We start from the raw sequence: 16074 nt of genomic DNA, 5'->3' as shown, positions 1-16074 counted from the left end.
CCACCTCTGATTAAGGACAGGAAAGCAGAGGAGGCTTCTCCCTTGTCAGACAGGAAGGTTTGGTTCAGTCTTTCATTTCATAAAGGTTGTTGTTTTAGAGAGGAGTTTATTCAGGATTAGCTACTCTCCAAACTTAAGACATACTGTTAGTGATATTGTTACTGCGCGGGACACAGATGGGCCAGTGGTGTCAGTGTTGATGACCAACAGAGGAGTGTTAAAGTAGGTCTGACTGAGCATGGAGCCTCGCCCTGAAACACTTTAAGAGCAATTCGCTCTATCCTAAACTTAAAAGCTTTACTGCCACTGGCTGATATTTCTACAGCAGCTCTGTGTATTTTTGTGTGATTTACAGTGGGCTATGATTACCTACACACAGCATTACATACAGCTGTATATCTTCAAGTAATAATTAAATAGTATGATATAAAATTGCATAGAGTATGGGTCTGTATTATCATAACACAAAACATATTTCATTGATAAATACAACTACTTTAACATGTAACAGAATGTTTTTACATTGTGGTATTGTTACTTTTACTTAAGTAAATGGGTAGGCCTATGAATAGCCTACTTCTTTCACTACTTCCCACAAGCAGAGCAATAACCAACCAAGTTCAACAATAGTGTTTTATCTGTGTTTGAAATAGAGCAAAATTAAACAAATCTGAAAAGAATCAACCCTGTAAACAATATAAAACTCTACAGGAAAATGACAGGAGCATTATCTGATTGTAGGGACTGTTCCTCTCTCCGATACTCTCTCTGTCCCTCCCGCCGATGCTACGTCAGCAGTGGGGGGATGGTGGAGCTTTTCTTCGGCGCTGCCTCTCTCCTGCTTCCAGTCTTCGTCGGACAACGGGGAGAGTTACACAGCAACACACAGCGGCTGTACGGACGAATTTGTCGGGATAATTTGACGTAAAAACTCGGATATTACTGGGAAATTCGTAACACGTCGATAATGTTGGGTAGTTCAGGGAGCGCGGGAATGTGGACAGGTGAGAAATATTAAGAATTTTACACCTAAATGGAGATAATCTGTTTGTTGACTTTGTTGTATCACTGGTAGCCTCGCGACACTAGACCTCCGCCGCCAAGCAGACTTAAAGAAAGAGTAAATACTTTTTAATTAATTTTTAAATTCGTAACAAAACTTGACTTGTAGTTTTGTATTGAACTTGTTCTAATATGTCTGAAAGCATACGTTGTTTTCCCTATTGTGTTGTTTGTGTACCTATGCTGTTCTCGTAATTTTCGTGTTCCAAGCTGTTTTTGATCCTGGGATCACATATAGATCCTAATGCCCGTTTGGGTCACACGCTAGCATTAGTTAACGCTACCAAAAGCCAGAGGGAGACGTTGCAGGATTTCCTCTCTCCCCGTCGCTCCTTCTCATCCGTGTCTTTCCAGTTCTGTGCAGGATTTAGCTAGAAACACTACAGCTGTTGACAATACCTCCTGCCTTGCAAACGCAGCTCACCATTCACCGTGCAGTCCGAGTCAGGACAAAAGCTTACCAGCAGTTTACAACAATAGCCTTTTAAATGTCCTCTGTAGACAACCTTATTTTATCAAACATGTAGGCCTACCCAGCCTACAGTATTTTTAAGTTAAAAAACGCAGCTTGGATTTATCTGTCTTTTGCTTTCAGTGAGGCAGTGGACTGGGGTCTTGATTAGCCTACTGACAGCCCCGTGCTTTGTTGAAATAACTGACTCATGCTTTTCTCTCCCATTCCTTTTTTTTTTTATCTCCAGGTCCCCAGTGACTGCAGCCGGCTGGCTGTCCCCTAGTATCCTGCAGCACCAGCCTTTGAAGTGAGGCCAGGAGTGTGAACCACTCTCCAGCCAGAAAGACTCCTCCCAGTCCCTCCTGCTACCTTCAAAGCCTCTGCTGACACACAGTTTTTTTTTTTTGGCTGCCAAGGACACACAAAGTTACTGAGACAAGGACCCGGGAAAACAGACACTGGAATTTTAAAGGACTACCCACCAAAGGCAATAATTTGATCCTACAAATCCTTACAGAGATTATATTCATAGGACCTAAACATGGGGAACCAGTTAACAGAAATCGCCCCCAATACCCCATTCCTCCCTAGCTTCCAGTCATTGCATGTAGTGGTGATTGGTTTAGACTCCGCAGGGAAAACCTCCCTCCTCTACAGACTCAAGCTGCGGGAGTTTGTTGAGACAATCCCCACCAAGGGATTCAACATGGAGCGGATTAAAGTGCCCATGGGGAACACCAAAACCAACACCACTGCGTTCCAGGTGTGGGACGTCGGCGGTCAGGAGAAACTGAGGCCCCTCTGGAAGTCGTACACCAGGAGGACGGACGGACTGGTATTCGTGGTGGACGCAGCGGAGACAGAGCGTATGGAGGAGGCCAAGGTGGAGCTCCACAGGATCACTCGGTCTGCAGAGAACCAGGGGGTGCCTGTACTGGTTCTGGCAAACAAACAGGACCTGGATGGAGCCATGTCAGCTTCAGAGGTAATTATTGTAACATGAATAGTTTGCCATTGTTCCTGCTTCCTTGTTATTGTATCATTGTAAATCAAACACCTTTGGGTTTTGGGCTGGTGGTCAGACAAAGCGAGCAGTTTAAACCAATCTGCTGCAAATATTATTAATCAATCAGTCTATAGACAGAAAGTGATGAAAAATGTCCAACAATCAAAGGCTTGTGTTGTTCATATATTCAAAAGAACCTCAAAGATACTGAGTTTACGTCACTTTGAAAACTGCACAGTTGGACAGGTCAATAGTACAGAATGTTAGTTGACCGAGCATCAGGAGAAAAAGTGAATGGTTTGTTAAATATCTCTACCTTTCTTAGATTGATGAAAGTTTCAGCTAAATATCATCAGCATTTAGAAAACACATTCATACTTATAGAACTCCAATTAGCATGAAATTGTGCTTTAATTTGCTGTTTTTTATATATATCAGTTAAACCAGTTCAAGTCAGCAGTCATTCATTCAAAATTGAAATATTTCTCCTTCACTGAAACATGGTCAGATTTGCAAGAATGAGTGTCAGATTGTGACGGGCCTCCTGTATGTGTCTCTGTTTTTCAGGTAGAGAAAGTGCTGGCCCTCCATGAACTGAGCTCATCCACACTGCACCACACACAGGGCTGCTCAGCACTGGATGGTCAGGGTCTGCAGCCTGGCCTGGAAAAATTGTATGAAATGATCCTGAAGAGGAAGAAGATGCTCCGACACAGCAAGAAGAAGAGATGAAGGGGGGGGGGGGCGGTCACAGTGATGCTGGGGATGAACCTCGACTTGTTTGGTGAACTACTCAGCTGTCATGTCTGTGACACTTATGCAACTTCAGTGGGTGAAACCAGAGGGAAAGCTGACAGTTCTTCAGAGAAGCTGTGACATTTCCAATCAATTTCAAACTTAAGCTCTGAAGGCTGTGCCCATGGTTAACACCTTCCCTCGTCTATTTTGGACAGACTTGCTTCCTTGGGGACCATTTCTTGCTCTTGAGCACCCATCACTCTCCTCATCTCCAGTCCTTAAAGGAGCATGGTGGAGAGACATTGAGGTCCACAGGCAAAGTGTAGAGGGAATGAAAGAGGAGAAAATCAGTGCAATATATGATGAACATTCATTCAAACATTGAAGGATATTTTGTAACACTACCTGTGCAAACTCTCTGTTCCAGCAGAAACCTGCAGGCCTGGCCAAAGCCTAGTTCCTGTTCCTCTCACCAAGTTTATATCTTATACTTTACTATGAATCTTTATGTTGCATGATGTTCACCCATATATCTGCTTGGGAATATTAAGCAACACTTTTGTTGATCGAAAGAAGACCTTTGTAATTATTCTGGGTTAGAGACTGCCCAGTGTTTAGTTAGCTATGCCATTGGGACTACAGTTAACCTACCACCAACCATTTACAGACTGACACGCTGAGGCTGTGGAGTCCAGCCATGCAAGCTGATTGTTTTTCACTCTTCACCAAAGTGGTTTGTTTGTCACAGTTTGGTGTATTTCAGGGTTGGATGACTGGTTGGTTAAGTTCAAACAAGAAATTGTTTTTACATGATGTACATATTGTTTTGTAAAATGTTAACAAATGAATAAATTATTGAGAAACTTTGGCATTATTTTGTGGAAGCTTGTTTCTTTATTCTTTCTAAGTGTCATATTCATCATACACTGACTAATGACTGCTGAGAACTTGGTTAAAGTGAGTTCTAAGAATATGATTCATGTCAGAGTGCACCAGGGGATATGTTTGACAGGTGCAAGCTAATGATCTAGCCAGTGTTGTTAGAACATGTCTTTCAAGAAAAACAACACGTAGTGTTGTTAAGCACCGAAAACTACATGAACAAGATTTCATCCACTTCTGCGGCGGAAACACACACAGGCCTGTCAATAACTGCTGTATTCAGAGCATAATAATATAATCAGGGTGGACATTGACATAACAATAATGAAGATACAGATCTATACTGAAATACAGCAGCCATGAAATCCTGTCCTGTCCTTGTGAGGCTTGTAATGCTCAGCTCTTGTTAAAACTGCCAAGTGGGCATTAAATTCTATGTGTAAAATCTATGTGGTATGATATGAAGAGACAGTGTTATTCTGTCCATGCTATGGAAATGAAACTGTTGCCTCGTGGATCCTTTAACCAATCAGATTTCAAGTTGACGAGACCAGGGCCTTCTAGCAGGCCTACCATGATGTTGCCAGTCATTTGATTGGATGGTCATAGTGTACTGGTCAGAGCTAGCAAACTGCATCTATAGCTACTAGCGCAAACATGTCATGATATAGATTTAATAGCTGTTTTTTTAACCCACAATGGCTGAAGGAGGAAGAGTTCAGTGGCTCTGCTGTAGAGCTTATCTGTGCGTCTCAGCCTCCATAGCGATAGAAAAGGACTTATTGTTGAAACTAATGCTGAAAGTCGAGTCTGCCCAGTCGTATTTCTCAGATAAGTTTTAATTCGCTTTAGGACTGAGAATGTCCGCTCGATAGAAGCAGTTTTTTTATTTGTCTACAAATAATCAGCAGTTTCAGTGAGTAAAATGCATTTTACCTATATTTTATTGTTTATGTTTTTGTCAGTTTATTAGTAAATATTGATGCTTCTGCTGGAGATGATGTGTGTGGCTAGGCTGTGGCTGCAGTGTTTGGAGACCTATTGAATTGTGATAATAGCCCGCCACTGGTTTCCACCCCATCTGGCTTATGACCCTTTATAATATACCAAGGTCTACTTGTGACCACTTATCATAGCTTACAGCCTTTATGTGGATGTGTTGTGAGCAGTTTAACCAAAGAAGTTCTTTTTCATTTTCAGCCTGAAGAGGTGAATATCTTCTACATCACAAGAAGAAACAAAGAGTAAAAAACTTGATGACAGAAATGTTTTTTTTTTCCTTTCTCATCCCTTTGAACATAGCCGCTATAGTTAAGGGCCACATTCAGCTTTTCCTGTTTTTTTTTTCTTCTACAGCAGCTTTCCTGTGTGCTTGCTGTGGATGACAATTCCTGCACATGCTGGAATGCACACATAAATCGCTGCTGACAGTGTGCATACAGAGGAGATGGCGTGCAGGTCACAGCACAGAGTATGCTAGAGCCCTTCAGTAAACAGTAACAACACCATGGATCATCACAAGCCTTATGCTGTAAAGAGGAGGAAGAGAGGGAAGAGGAGTGTGCAGCTGTGTGAGGTGCAGTATATGGTCTAGTTTAGAGAGCTGCTGGACCTGTACCTGAACTGCAACTTCATCAAACTTATTTTATACAAAATAGTATTTTTACCCACAAACTACTAACTTGTGCAGGATAGTTGTTTTGTCTCCTGTTTCGTTGGGAGTAATGGTCTTTTTTTAAATGTTTTTTAATGTTTTTAATGTTAATCTTATTTGTATAATCATTTACAAACTGAAATATATTTCAGTATTACTATACAATGCTGTATAGGCATGTTATCTAGGCTGCTCCAATTCAAGCCCTCAGTATAATACAGTCTTATGGCCTTAAATATGACCACAATTTAAAACAGCTCCTCTCAGGAATCCTTCATTTTAAATGATCATTTCATTCAGGTACAAGTATTTATTATATTAACATAAGACAACAATAGATTGTTTCGGTGTTGTCTTCATTTTGTCTGTCCCTTCAGTTTTCACAGTCAGAGTCTACTTCTATATACATATTGGTAGAGTGAGTCATGGAACTTTGAAGCTCGGGCAGACATGTTGGTGTCGTGCAGCTGTATTTGTCGCTGTATGTGGATCAAACAGGTTTCATGTCAGTGTCCTCAGGCTACTTCTCATCAGAAGGTCATACCATTATGTATCCCACACACACACCTCTGTTATTATTATTACCCATCTGTCTTTCTATGCTACACCCCCCCCCCCTCTCCCTCTGCCATATAATAGTATCCAGTGCTCAGGCTCATATTACTGACCTGTTTGAGGTGGTTGTGCCCTGCAGAGTCCATTCAGCAGGAATCCCTCTGTGTCAAACCAACTGCCTGTTTATAGTTCAGATTCATGATGTCAGGAGCAGTTCAGATGTATGCTGTTGATAGCAGAGCAGAGATACCTGAAACCTTTTTATTCATTAATGACACCAGATTTATTCCTCTCCAACATTAATTTTCTGTGCTTCGATGATCATGTGGCAGAAGAGGTGTGTATCATATAACAGCGGTTGTGAATTACAACAGTAATGTGAGGCAGCTTATTTATACACATGCTTAAGCCAAGGAAATTGAAACAGCTTTAAATAATAGACTGCAAACATCCTTTAGCAGTTATGCAGCTCCCATACTGATATATCATTTGAATTTACAGTCAAACTGTGGCCAGTACTGTCAGCTAATGACAATAAGATAAAACACATCTTGTCCCTGTTATCAATATTGTATATTCTATAAGTAGTAATGGTTGATAGGAAACTAATCAGCAAGCTAGTTAGGGCAACAAACGATTGCTTTAATTATCAACCAATCTACCAATTATTTACAGTGAGTTTTTATTTTTCACCAAGTTCAACAGACGCTGTGTCAGAGATTGTTAACAGTCTGTCTTAAATCAAATTTACAGTTTTTTGCAACCTGGGTATTTTTATTTATTTATTCATTTGTTATTAGTAGTAGTAGTAATTTGGGCCCTTGTTTGCCTTTATTTGATAGAACAGTGGAGAAAGACAGGAGATGCAGGGAGGGATCAGGAGTCAAGCTGGGGACTTGGCCCATGTGGTATGCACACTAACCACTCGGCTACCCCCAGGTATTTTTATCTTATGTGTAGCTATCACCATTGGGACAGAAATTTTACTGATCAACGTAACTGGTATGATCAGGGAACAGCTACATTGTAAAAAAAAAAATAAATAGCTCCAACAGGGAAAGAAAGAAAGACAAGTAATTACATTATAAACAACTAGCTAGTTTAGCTAAACCACTTTGTTTAGTGTGCACCTGTAATGTTCCTAAGTGTATTTGGTCAAAACTGAACAGTGAACTGATCACTTGTGTTTCTTGTGTTTTTTTTTTCTACTTTAATTTTTGGCACATCCAATTCTAAGAATCAAACATGAGCGGTTTGGCCTTTCATGAATATTTGAAGGAGAAATGAAAGCAAGGCTGTGGGCAAGGTAGACTTCAAACAAACACACTGTACAGACACAGGAAAGCACACACACACACACACACACACACACACACAAACACCACAGAAATCAATAGTAATGGGATACTATATACTGCTGGAGTGCTATAGTAAGTCTGCATTTTACTACATGGGCTGCACAGTAATTACTCTGCCACTTTGGTTTATTGATTTTATTAAACATCTGTACATCTGTAATGTCATGTAAATTTAAGCTTGAGATACTTTTGTATTCTATTTTAGGAACACTCAAATAGGTCTAATACGATTGTGATGGAAATATAATACAAATCTATGATTTTTTATTTAATTTATTTCTAACCCAAAAATGTATCAAACAAATATCAAAATTACCACCTTAGAAACTTCCACTGACCCTAAATAAACACCTGCCTAAAATGTACATAGGCAACTAATATTCATACGTACAATATGTGCTTCATTTGCACCCTGGAACTAACCAACTCATACATGTACCACTGTCTGACTTAGGGCCATCCACACTTTGTTTGCAACTTCATACTCTAGAGCACCGAATGTGTATTTATCCGCTGCTGAAAATAGTCCCCAACAAATGCACTATTTCCTCCTGTTTGAGAAGCATTTGCTAAAAACAACTTTAACCATCTCATCAAAATACTGAGCCTTTTTAAAGAATGAAGCTACTTGTATTTGTCAAAAACATCTTTTTGATTTTGAGGATTTGATGCTTTTGTGAGAGTGCACAATAGAGAGACAATGAAATGAAAAGACACAGGGATAGATACAGGGATTGATATGCAACAAAGGTCAGGTGTAAGCGAACTGAATTGATGGGTTGCAGCTTCACTAGGAACCAGTGGGCTGAATGCAACAGAAAGTATTGAGAGATGCATCAAGACATTGTTGGTGTTGGTATTTTCATTGGAATTGTTAACACCAACTTTACTCCTTTGCATCAAAAGGAGCCAGTTGAGGTGGTTGTTCCATCTGTTTAGGATAACTCAAAGGAAGGCTCTTCTTTTGTTGGTTTTCTGGTCACACCCAACTGGGAGGGGATGCTGGGGTAGATCCAGAACTCACTGGGGGGGGGGGGGGGTTTACATATCTCATCAGGCCTGGGAACACCTTGAGACACTGCCCAGACACCCACGTGGATGGTGGAGTGTCTGGAATGCCCTGCTTTGTTTGCAGCCACTGCCACCCTGGATAGGTGGAAGAAAATGGATGGAAATGGATGCGACTAGTTCTCAGACTAATCCATGCAGCTGTTTTAATATAACTCTCTATTAGCCACTCATTTAAGCTGCTGATGCCTTCACCAGTTGGGCCATTCATCCAGTCCCAGAGTTGTAGATACTGAAGATTAGGTCACTACCCAACCCCCGTATGTCAGTGATACTAAATACTAAAACCTGCAGTTGTTGTTCCTGCTTTCTCTCTCTCTCTTTCACAAGAGACGTGAATGTTTGTAGCTAAATATGACACCAGCCAAGCACTGTCTTGCATTTTACATATCAGATCTGGTTGTGTCATTCAAATCTCAAATTTCTGTTTTGTTTTACATCAGTTCATACACAACAATTCAAACATGTACATGTAAATCACTTCATGCTCTTCTTATTATGGGTTGGGTTTGGAGAACTCAGTAGCCCCTTTTATACATCCTGTTCAAGATGTGACTGCTGTGCTGTAATTCTGCCTCACCATGCTGTATAAAATGAACAGCAGCCTTGAGTCTCTCACAGATAACCTCTGTTGTGATTTTGTGTTATACAAATAAAACTGGCTTGACTTGAATTAGACTAGTTACAAAGCTGAACCGAAATGTAAAATGGAGAGCTGGCACAGCAGGACAGATAACAACTGACGCCAACACTGCTGAGCTCTTTCTCCGAAAGAATCCTATCCATAATATTGTCAGATACTTATGACAGTCTGAGGCTGTCAGTGGCTGAATGATCCAGCAACTGAACGCATACTATAGAACAAACCTCTGACCAACCAGGCTGTCTTCCTTTGTCACTGCCTTTTTCTCACCATTCTGATACAGTACTTCCTGCAGTACAGTATTGTCTTAATAATGCATCAGAGGGTGTAGTAATACAGTTTGTACAAACAGAGGGTTTGGAAGTCATTTTTCCAGGTTTTGGTAACATAAACTTTTTTTTAAAATTGACATTTTATTCATTTATTTCTTCATTTATTTTATATCTGCCAGTTTACCACTGACCTATCTAAGTTTATTCACTGGGCTTGAGCTGCTGAAATTTAGGCCTAAAACCATTTGTGTACACAGCGGTGCTAAATTTGTGTTGACTCTCGGTGGCATGATAACTCTCTGCCCCATCCCCCCCGTGCTCTCTAAATCATTGTTCGAACCCTCCCGTGCCCAGTTACTGCTCAGTCAATCCAATTACCCTGATTGGAAGCTCCCTCCTGCTGCAACTCATCTGTTGCAGCAATAAGTAAGACGAAGGATTAGTGAGTCAGCAGAATTGACAGGAAAACCCTCCACTTGAGAGGTCTTTAAGAAGCAAGAACTGACTTGGATTTCCTCATTCTTTATTAAATGAATGTCCTGTCATTAAAACTTTCTCTCTCTGTGGTGATCTGCCTGTGGATATTTTTCTTTCTTCTTGATCTTCCTCCTCTCTGCTGTTTTCTCCTCCACTCGGCACCTTTCTGTCTCTTTCCTCGCTGCTGTCAATAAAGTTTTTCTCACCTTTGTCCTTTCATCTGTCTGTCCTCAGCTTTTTCTCTCAAACTCAGGAGCCTTATCTCTTCCCCCCCTCTTTCACTTTGTCTCTCAGACAATGTCTGACATTCACACTGAGCCAGCAAGACTTTAAAATATATTTCTTTCTTTCCAACAAATGGAAGATAAAGGAATGCAATTCTTTTTGTTTTTATTTGTTTTTGACACAAGGTTGAAGAATTGTAACTTAAAAGACCTGAAAATGTTAAACTAAAATTTTACTTACTGTGCCACTCATTATTTATGTTGTGATGATGTGATAGTTAACAGAACAGTGTGATGAATGATAATTCATTTGTTTAACAGTTTACTCAACAGTAATATAATATAAATAGACCTGATGTATTTCTTTACTGTGGCACAGTATTACAGAGTAGATATCTCTTGATGTGAAACAGCATCAGGGTTGTAGCGAGAAGTTTGTAGTACAGATGCTATTTTTTAAAAGAAAAAGGTCACTGAAGATTAAATACTTCCACTGAAAAGTAGCATGTTGCTCCACCAACAGTCTCAAGAAGCATCTCCAACAATACTAATAACAGTTCAAAATGAACTAATCACTCCACAAATACTCAGCTGGCCGACACACTTACACCAGCCAAACCAAACATATTTTTAAAGTCCCATGTTTAGTAAATCTTTATTACACTCCAATCTACCCTCATTTGTTCTACTGAAATATCACTTAGAGAAGCAATTTTACCAGTAATTCTTCTGTCGTTGAAATTCTGTCTCTGGTAAATATGATCATATCTCATCTCACCAACTCTCCCAAGATCAACAAACTCTGGATAGCTCTTTTTATGCACAAATATGGACATCTCCCTATTTCTTATGAGAGGTGTGCATATTAAATATTCAACATGCACAGATCCCATATCCCACTGACTCAACTCACACGTTATTTTTAGAAATTGTAGCATACGCACACACACACACACACACACACATATGCCTGTCCCTCTACATGGTATGCATTCATTTTTATCTCTACTAAAAGAACAAAATCTAGCTCAGGGTGGAACATACTCTCAGTCCTAACATGCAAGTTGGGGCTCATTCACCAGAGAAAAGCTGTCTCCCATTATTTGTGGTTGAGGCTACGTCTCTCTCTCTCTCTCTAGAATTACCCCAGTAAAGATGTCAGCAGGCCTCACCACACACATGAACAGGACCAAACCCATCCACGTGTTCAGCTCTGAGTCTGCTTTACTTTTATCTGCCCTTTTTGACTTAGTTCTCCTTTCTGCTTCTAGTAAAGCTCCTCATGTGCACATAAACAATCATACATCTGTTTAATGCATGTAACAGTTACATTACCTCCTAACTGGCACTGTCAATGCCATCAGTCACCTATTCCTACATAAAGTCAGGGACACTTCAGTTACTAAATCTGATTTTTATTTTCATATCCATGTACAGAGATTAGTTGAGTTGCTGCTTCCAGTTCTGTTTCTGTTTCGCCTCTCGCAGTCTCTCTGCAGGCCATGTTTTCCTCCTCAGAGCAACACAGCACTTGTCGAAATCATTGTGGTTTTTGATGGGTATCTACATGTCTCTCAGTCCACCCAGGCCTTGATGGTTGAAGGGAGGCTCCAGCTTCATGCACCATTTCAGATGAGACATGCCTTCCAAAATAGAACTGAGTGCATCCAAATCATGATGCTATCATAGTGTGTGGAGTTAAACCATTGCACGGAAACCTCCATGCTTCACGCTAAGGCAACATTTGCAGGGTTATAACTGCCTTCAAATGCATGTTGAATTGGTTGCATTGTGTAGTATAATGACAGCAGTGGTTCCAGCAGTGGTTTCTGATGTAAAACTCACAATGTGCTTTCTCGTTTCATCATGAAACAGCAGGTTAGTTTATTGTATACTGACATGCTCTACGGCAGCTGTGCATGTGCAACCCAGATGGACTTTATCCCCCTTTGTGTGATATCTTCTAAAATCATTTTATGCAGGGGGGATTATGGGTTTGTATCTCTGTTAGACCAGAGGACTAATCATCAAAGAAATCACTGAAAATATAAACTTCACTTTGCTGCTGTATGATTTGGCACCATAGCATTTATGGATTTATGATACAACACATAGTTCGGACCAAGCAATCTCATTGGTCAACAAGACATTTAGAATGTGCTCAAATCAGCATGACAGCACACCTTACTCATCACTAAAACTATTACTCGCCATATACATTTTATTTTGTTGGTAATAGTTGTATAATCACAATGTTACACTTACGACCACATCACTGTCGTGCTCAAATGACGTTAAAGCACACCCTCTCGGTTAATATTGCTTAATTAATGGTCAATGCATTATTTACTAATGCTTTGTATTTATAAGCCATTAATAAGAACAACCGTTGGGTTGCCAACAAACTGGCTGTGATTTGAATTCAGTACAGAATTTTGTTAGTTTTTGTTTGTGAGAGAACTACACAGACATTCCATATTGTGTGTGTGTCTGAACAGAGGAGGTAGGGGTACAGGTTCAGTATACAATTTACTGAGTACACCTCTGTGCAATATTAAGAAAATGCTATTTTGAATTTGAAGTGTAGAGTATATACCTATGAACAAACAGGTGAGCTAGACTACACTGAAAATACCTAGAGCACAACCTCAACACAACAAAAGTGACTACACCTGTGATATCCACTAAAGTCTAACTGCAGGAGCAAATAACCTGCGAACACCACAGCTTCCTCAGTTTTGCCCTTGGCTGTGTCTAATACAGAATGGCTCCATGCAGTAAGGAGTAAATAAGAAACCATATTGTGAGACTTCATAAAGATGGGAGAGGGTACAAGACCATCAGTGTTCCTTCCTTCTATCTACTGAGCTCTACCAATAACAGAAGGTGCTTAAAATTTTAAGTTTAAATCATCAAATATTTCTGTTTTTCAAATTAATTGTCTTCATTCTTCTAAGGCTTTGGCTAAAAACATATCAAACAGTATTAAATGGACAGGATTTGTGATTAGTTACCATTTTAATGTGACTGACCGGGGGTGTACTCAGTTTTGCACTATATAGAGGAGGCAGCCAGGGAGGGCTAGCAGGTTGTTCATATTAATGACTTATCACAGATCTGTAGAGTATTAGTAAACGATGTATTAATAAATTCATTAATTACTTGTGAATAATTTATTATCAAAATTGCTTCGCTGATGGGGCTTTCACATCAAGACTCTGAGCCTGGATACTCCTGGCAGTGTTTGCTGATCTCTCAAATAGAAGCATGATTCAGATGGTTCGATAGTAGTAAAAGGAAGTGTCAATAATTGTAGTTACTATTTAAAATGTATTCCGTTTAAAGCTGCAGCCCATATCTCTCAAACATTCTTTGGCCAGAGAAAACAGGAGAGACTGAAAATGTATCATCTCAATATCTTTACGTCCTTTTCTGCACAGTGCAAATGTATTTTGCTGACATTTCATTCAGAGTCTGACACCCTGCTTCTCTTCCAGTTCTTTACACTTTATTCTTATTTTTTAAATCATGCCTTTGTTGTGAACTGGTTTTTTGTTTTTTTGTTTTTTTTGCACAAATTTTCATCTACCTCAATGATTATCTCCATTTCTCCTATATTTATAGACTGTACATTTCACAACTGCACATTTTCTATTTATTACAGAGACTTGTTTTTTCCAAATGCTAATTGCTGCACTTTAACTTTGTATTATTTGTATTGTTTATATATATTTTTTCTATTTTCCTATTTTGGTCACCCTTGTTTCTTGCTGCTGTAACATGTGAATTTCCCACAAGTGGGATAAATAAAGTCTATCTATCTTGGACAGATAGTCATTTAACAGTAGGACAGACTTGAGCTGCTGGAATGATCTGCTTAAACATGCAGAGGGAATCCTCCTGTCTTCAGGTTTGACGTGGTGTGTTTAATCACAGGTTAAAAAAAGAAAAGGCTATTCCAGGGAATGGCCTCAGTGTTACAGGCTGATCTTCAGAATGAAAAGTATGTCAGGGATTTCAGCTATGTGCTACTCTGACGGGCTTCAGCCAATTATCATACCACATGCCTACTGGGAGGCATCTATAGTTACTTAATCTTAATCATCTTAAATGGCCTTCATGCATTGTTTGGTACCAGTGCTTCATTTTCCCCTTTGTTACAGTTCCACATGATTTATACACATGTAATGTCATGTCAAAGACACTTGCTCTCATGTACACACTCTGTCCTTTAATAGTATGTGCTCCACCCTCCTCTTTGGCTGCCTAACAACTCATTGGCAAGGATCTTAAAACCAAAAACCTCATCTTCCACAGTCCTGATCCCCACTTTACTTCCTTGTTTTTGTATGAAAATTGACTCTTGACATGACAACAGGGGAGCTGTGAGACCCATATGAGACCTATCTGAAGTCTGTTCTCTGCCCTCTGTCACCTCACAGTTCTCATTGTAAAACCACAGGACTCACTCACTGGGATTTTATTTTGGAATGGAATATTCTCTATAAGTTAGTGTATAAATACAATAAAACATAAGAATATGAAGATATAGTCATGTTTAAGTTTCTTAGTTTAGTTACATGGTAGTTGTATGGTAAGTTGTTAGCTAGGTATTTGACATGTCTGGCATTTACCAGCTTCAGGTGCACACCTGGCTGTTTAGGTACACTGGGCATGCATGTGCCAGTGCAAACAGTAAAGGGCTGATAACACCGCTGGATGTGGAAATTGTTGCAGATCAGTAATTTGTTATCCATGTTGCATTCACCACTGGAGACTGAGGCTGGTGTTTGTTTTCTTCTGGTAAAGGGTGACGTAGCTGGCACGTGATGAATCAGGGATGGATATGCGTTATCTATCATCATCCATACTGAAACATATTAGTATGGATGTAGCCTGAGAGTGATGTTTATCTTCTCATCCAACTCAAAAGATAAAATAAGTGCATTTCTCCTCAGTGTTGAAGTATTCATATAAATGACATTAGATACAAGTTGAGTCTGTGATGCCCAGAGGAATCATCAATGTAATGTTGACATTTTTGAGTCTCATTCTGTTGCAGGCAACTTGATGATTTGCAAAAAGAGCGATCCAGCATTTGAAAAATGTTACTAAGTAAACATGGCAAACACCACCACCTCTCAGCACACAGCATACCTGAAGCAGACAATCCAGTTCATTCAAGTTACTCAGATAACAGTCGACCGGTATGACAGCTCTTCCCCTCCTCTGTGGTTCAACTTGTTTTTGTTGCCTTCTACTCAGCTGGCTGTACACAGTCAGTACGTCACAGCAGGAAGAGGAGCTGGACTGACGTCTAAGGGTTGTTCCACCATTCCACCCCACCCACCTGCCAGCTGAATACAGGTGTTGAAAACAGGCTCGTCTAGATATACAGTGGCATCCCTGCAGGCATGAGAGCATAACTCACACAGCAGATCAGTGCATTTCTTAGTTTCGGTGTGGATGCAGGTCGTGCTAGCTAAACTGCTGAAGGGAGTTCATACAAAACCAGAGTGTTAAGAGGAAATATTTATAGTCATTGTAACACTCATTAAGGTGCCAAAACAAAGGAGTTTCACATGGAATGTACAGTTTAATCACTGATAAGCAAATGCCTCTTTTACAACATATCCCGATCTGATCAATTACTTTATATACAGCATATGTATGATAAAGTA

General features: G+C 39.9%; 1 protein-coding gene across 1 annotated transcript; it reads left to right on the top strand.

Annotated features, from left to right (window-relative positions):
* Positions 1-829: 829 nt before the first annotated feature.
* Positions 830-4134, top strand: LOC108897900 (ADP-ribosylation factor-like protein 4D). Its single transcript, XM_018697708.2, has 3 exons — positions 830-1004; positions 1764-2501; positions 3090-4134. Exons 2-3 carry the CDS (start codon positions 2058-2060, stop codon positions 3252-3254), a joined length of 609 nt encoding a protein of 202 aa, XP_018553224.1. The 5' UTR covers positions 830-1004; positions 1764-2057; the 3' UTR covers positions 3255-4134.
* Positions 4135-16074: the final 11940 nt, after the last annotated feature.

Source organism: Lates calcarifer, linkage group LG11, assembly GCF_001640805.2.
Source record: "Lates calcarifer isolate ASB-BC8 linkage group LG11, TLL_Latcal_v3, whole genome shotgun sequence".
Taxonomy (NCBI): domain Eukaryota; kingdom Metazoa; phylum Chordata; class Actinopteri; family Centropomidae; genus Lates; species Lates calcarifer.
The sequence above is the reverse complement of the archived record's forward strand: the minus strand, read 5'-3'. Positions and strand labels throughout refer to the sequence as shown.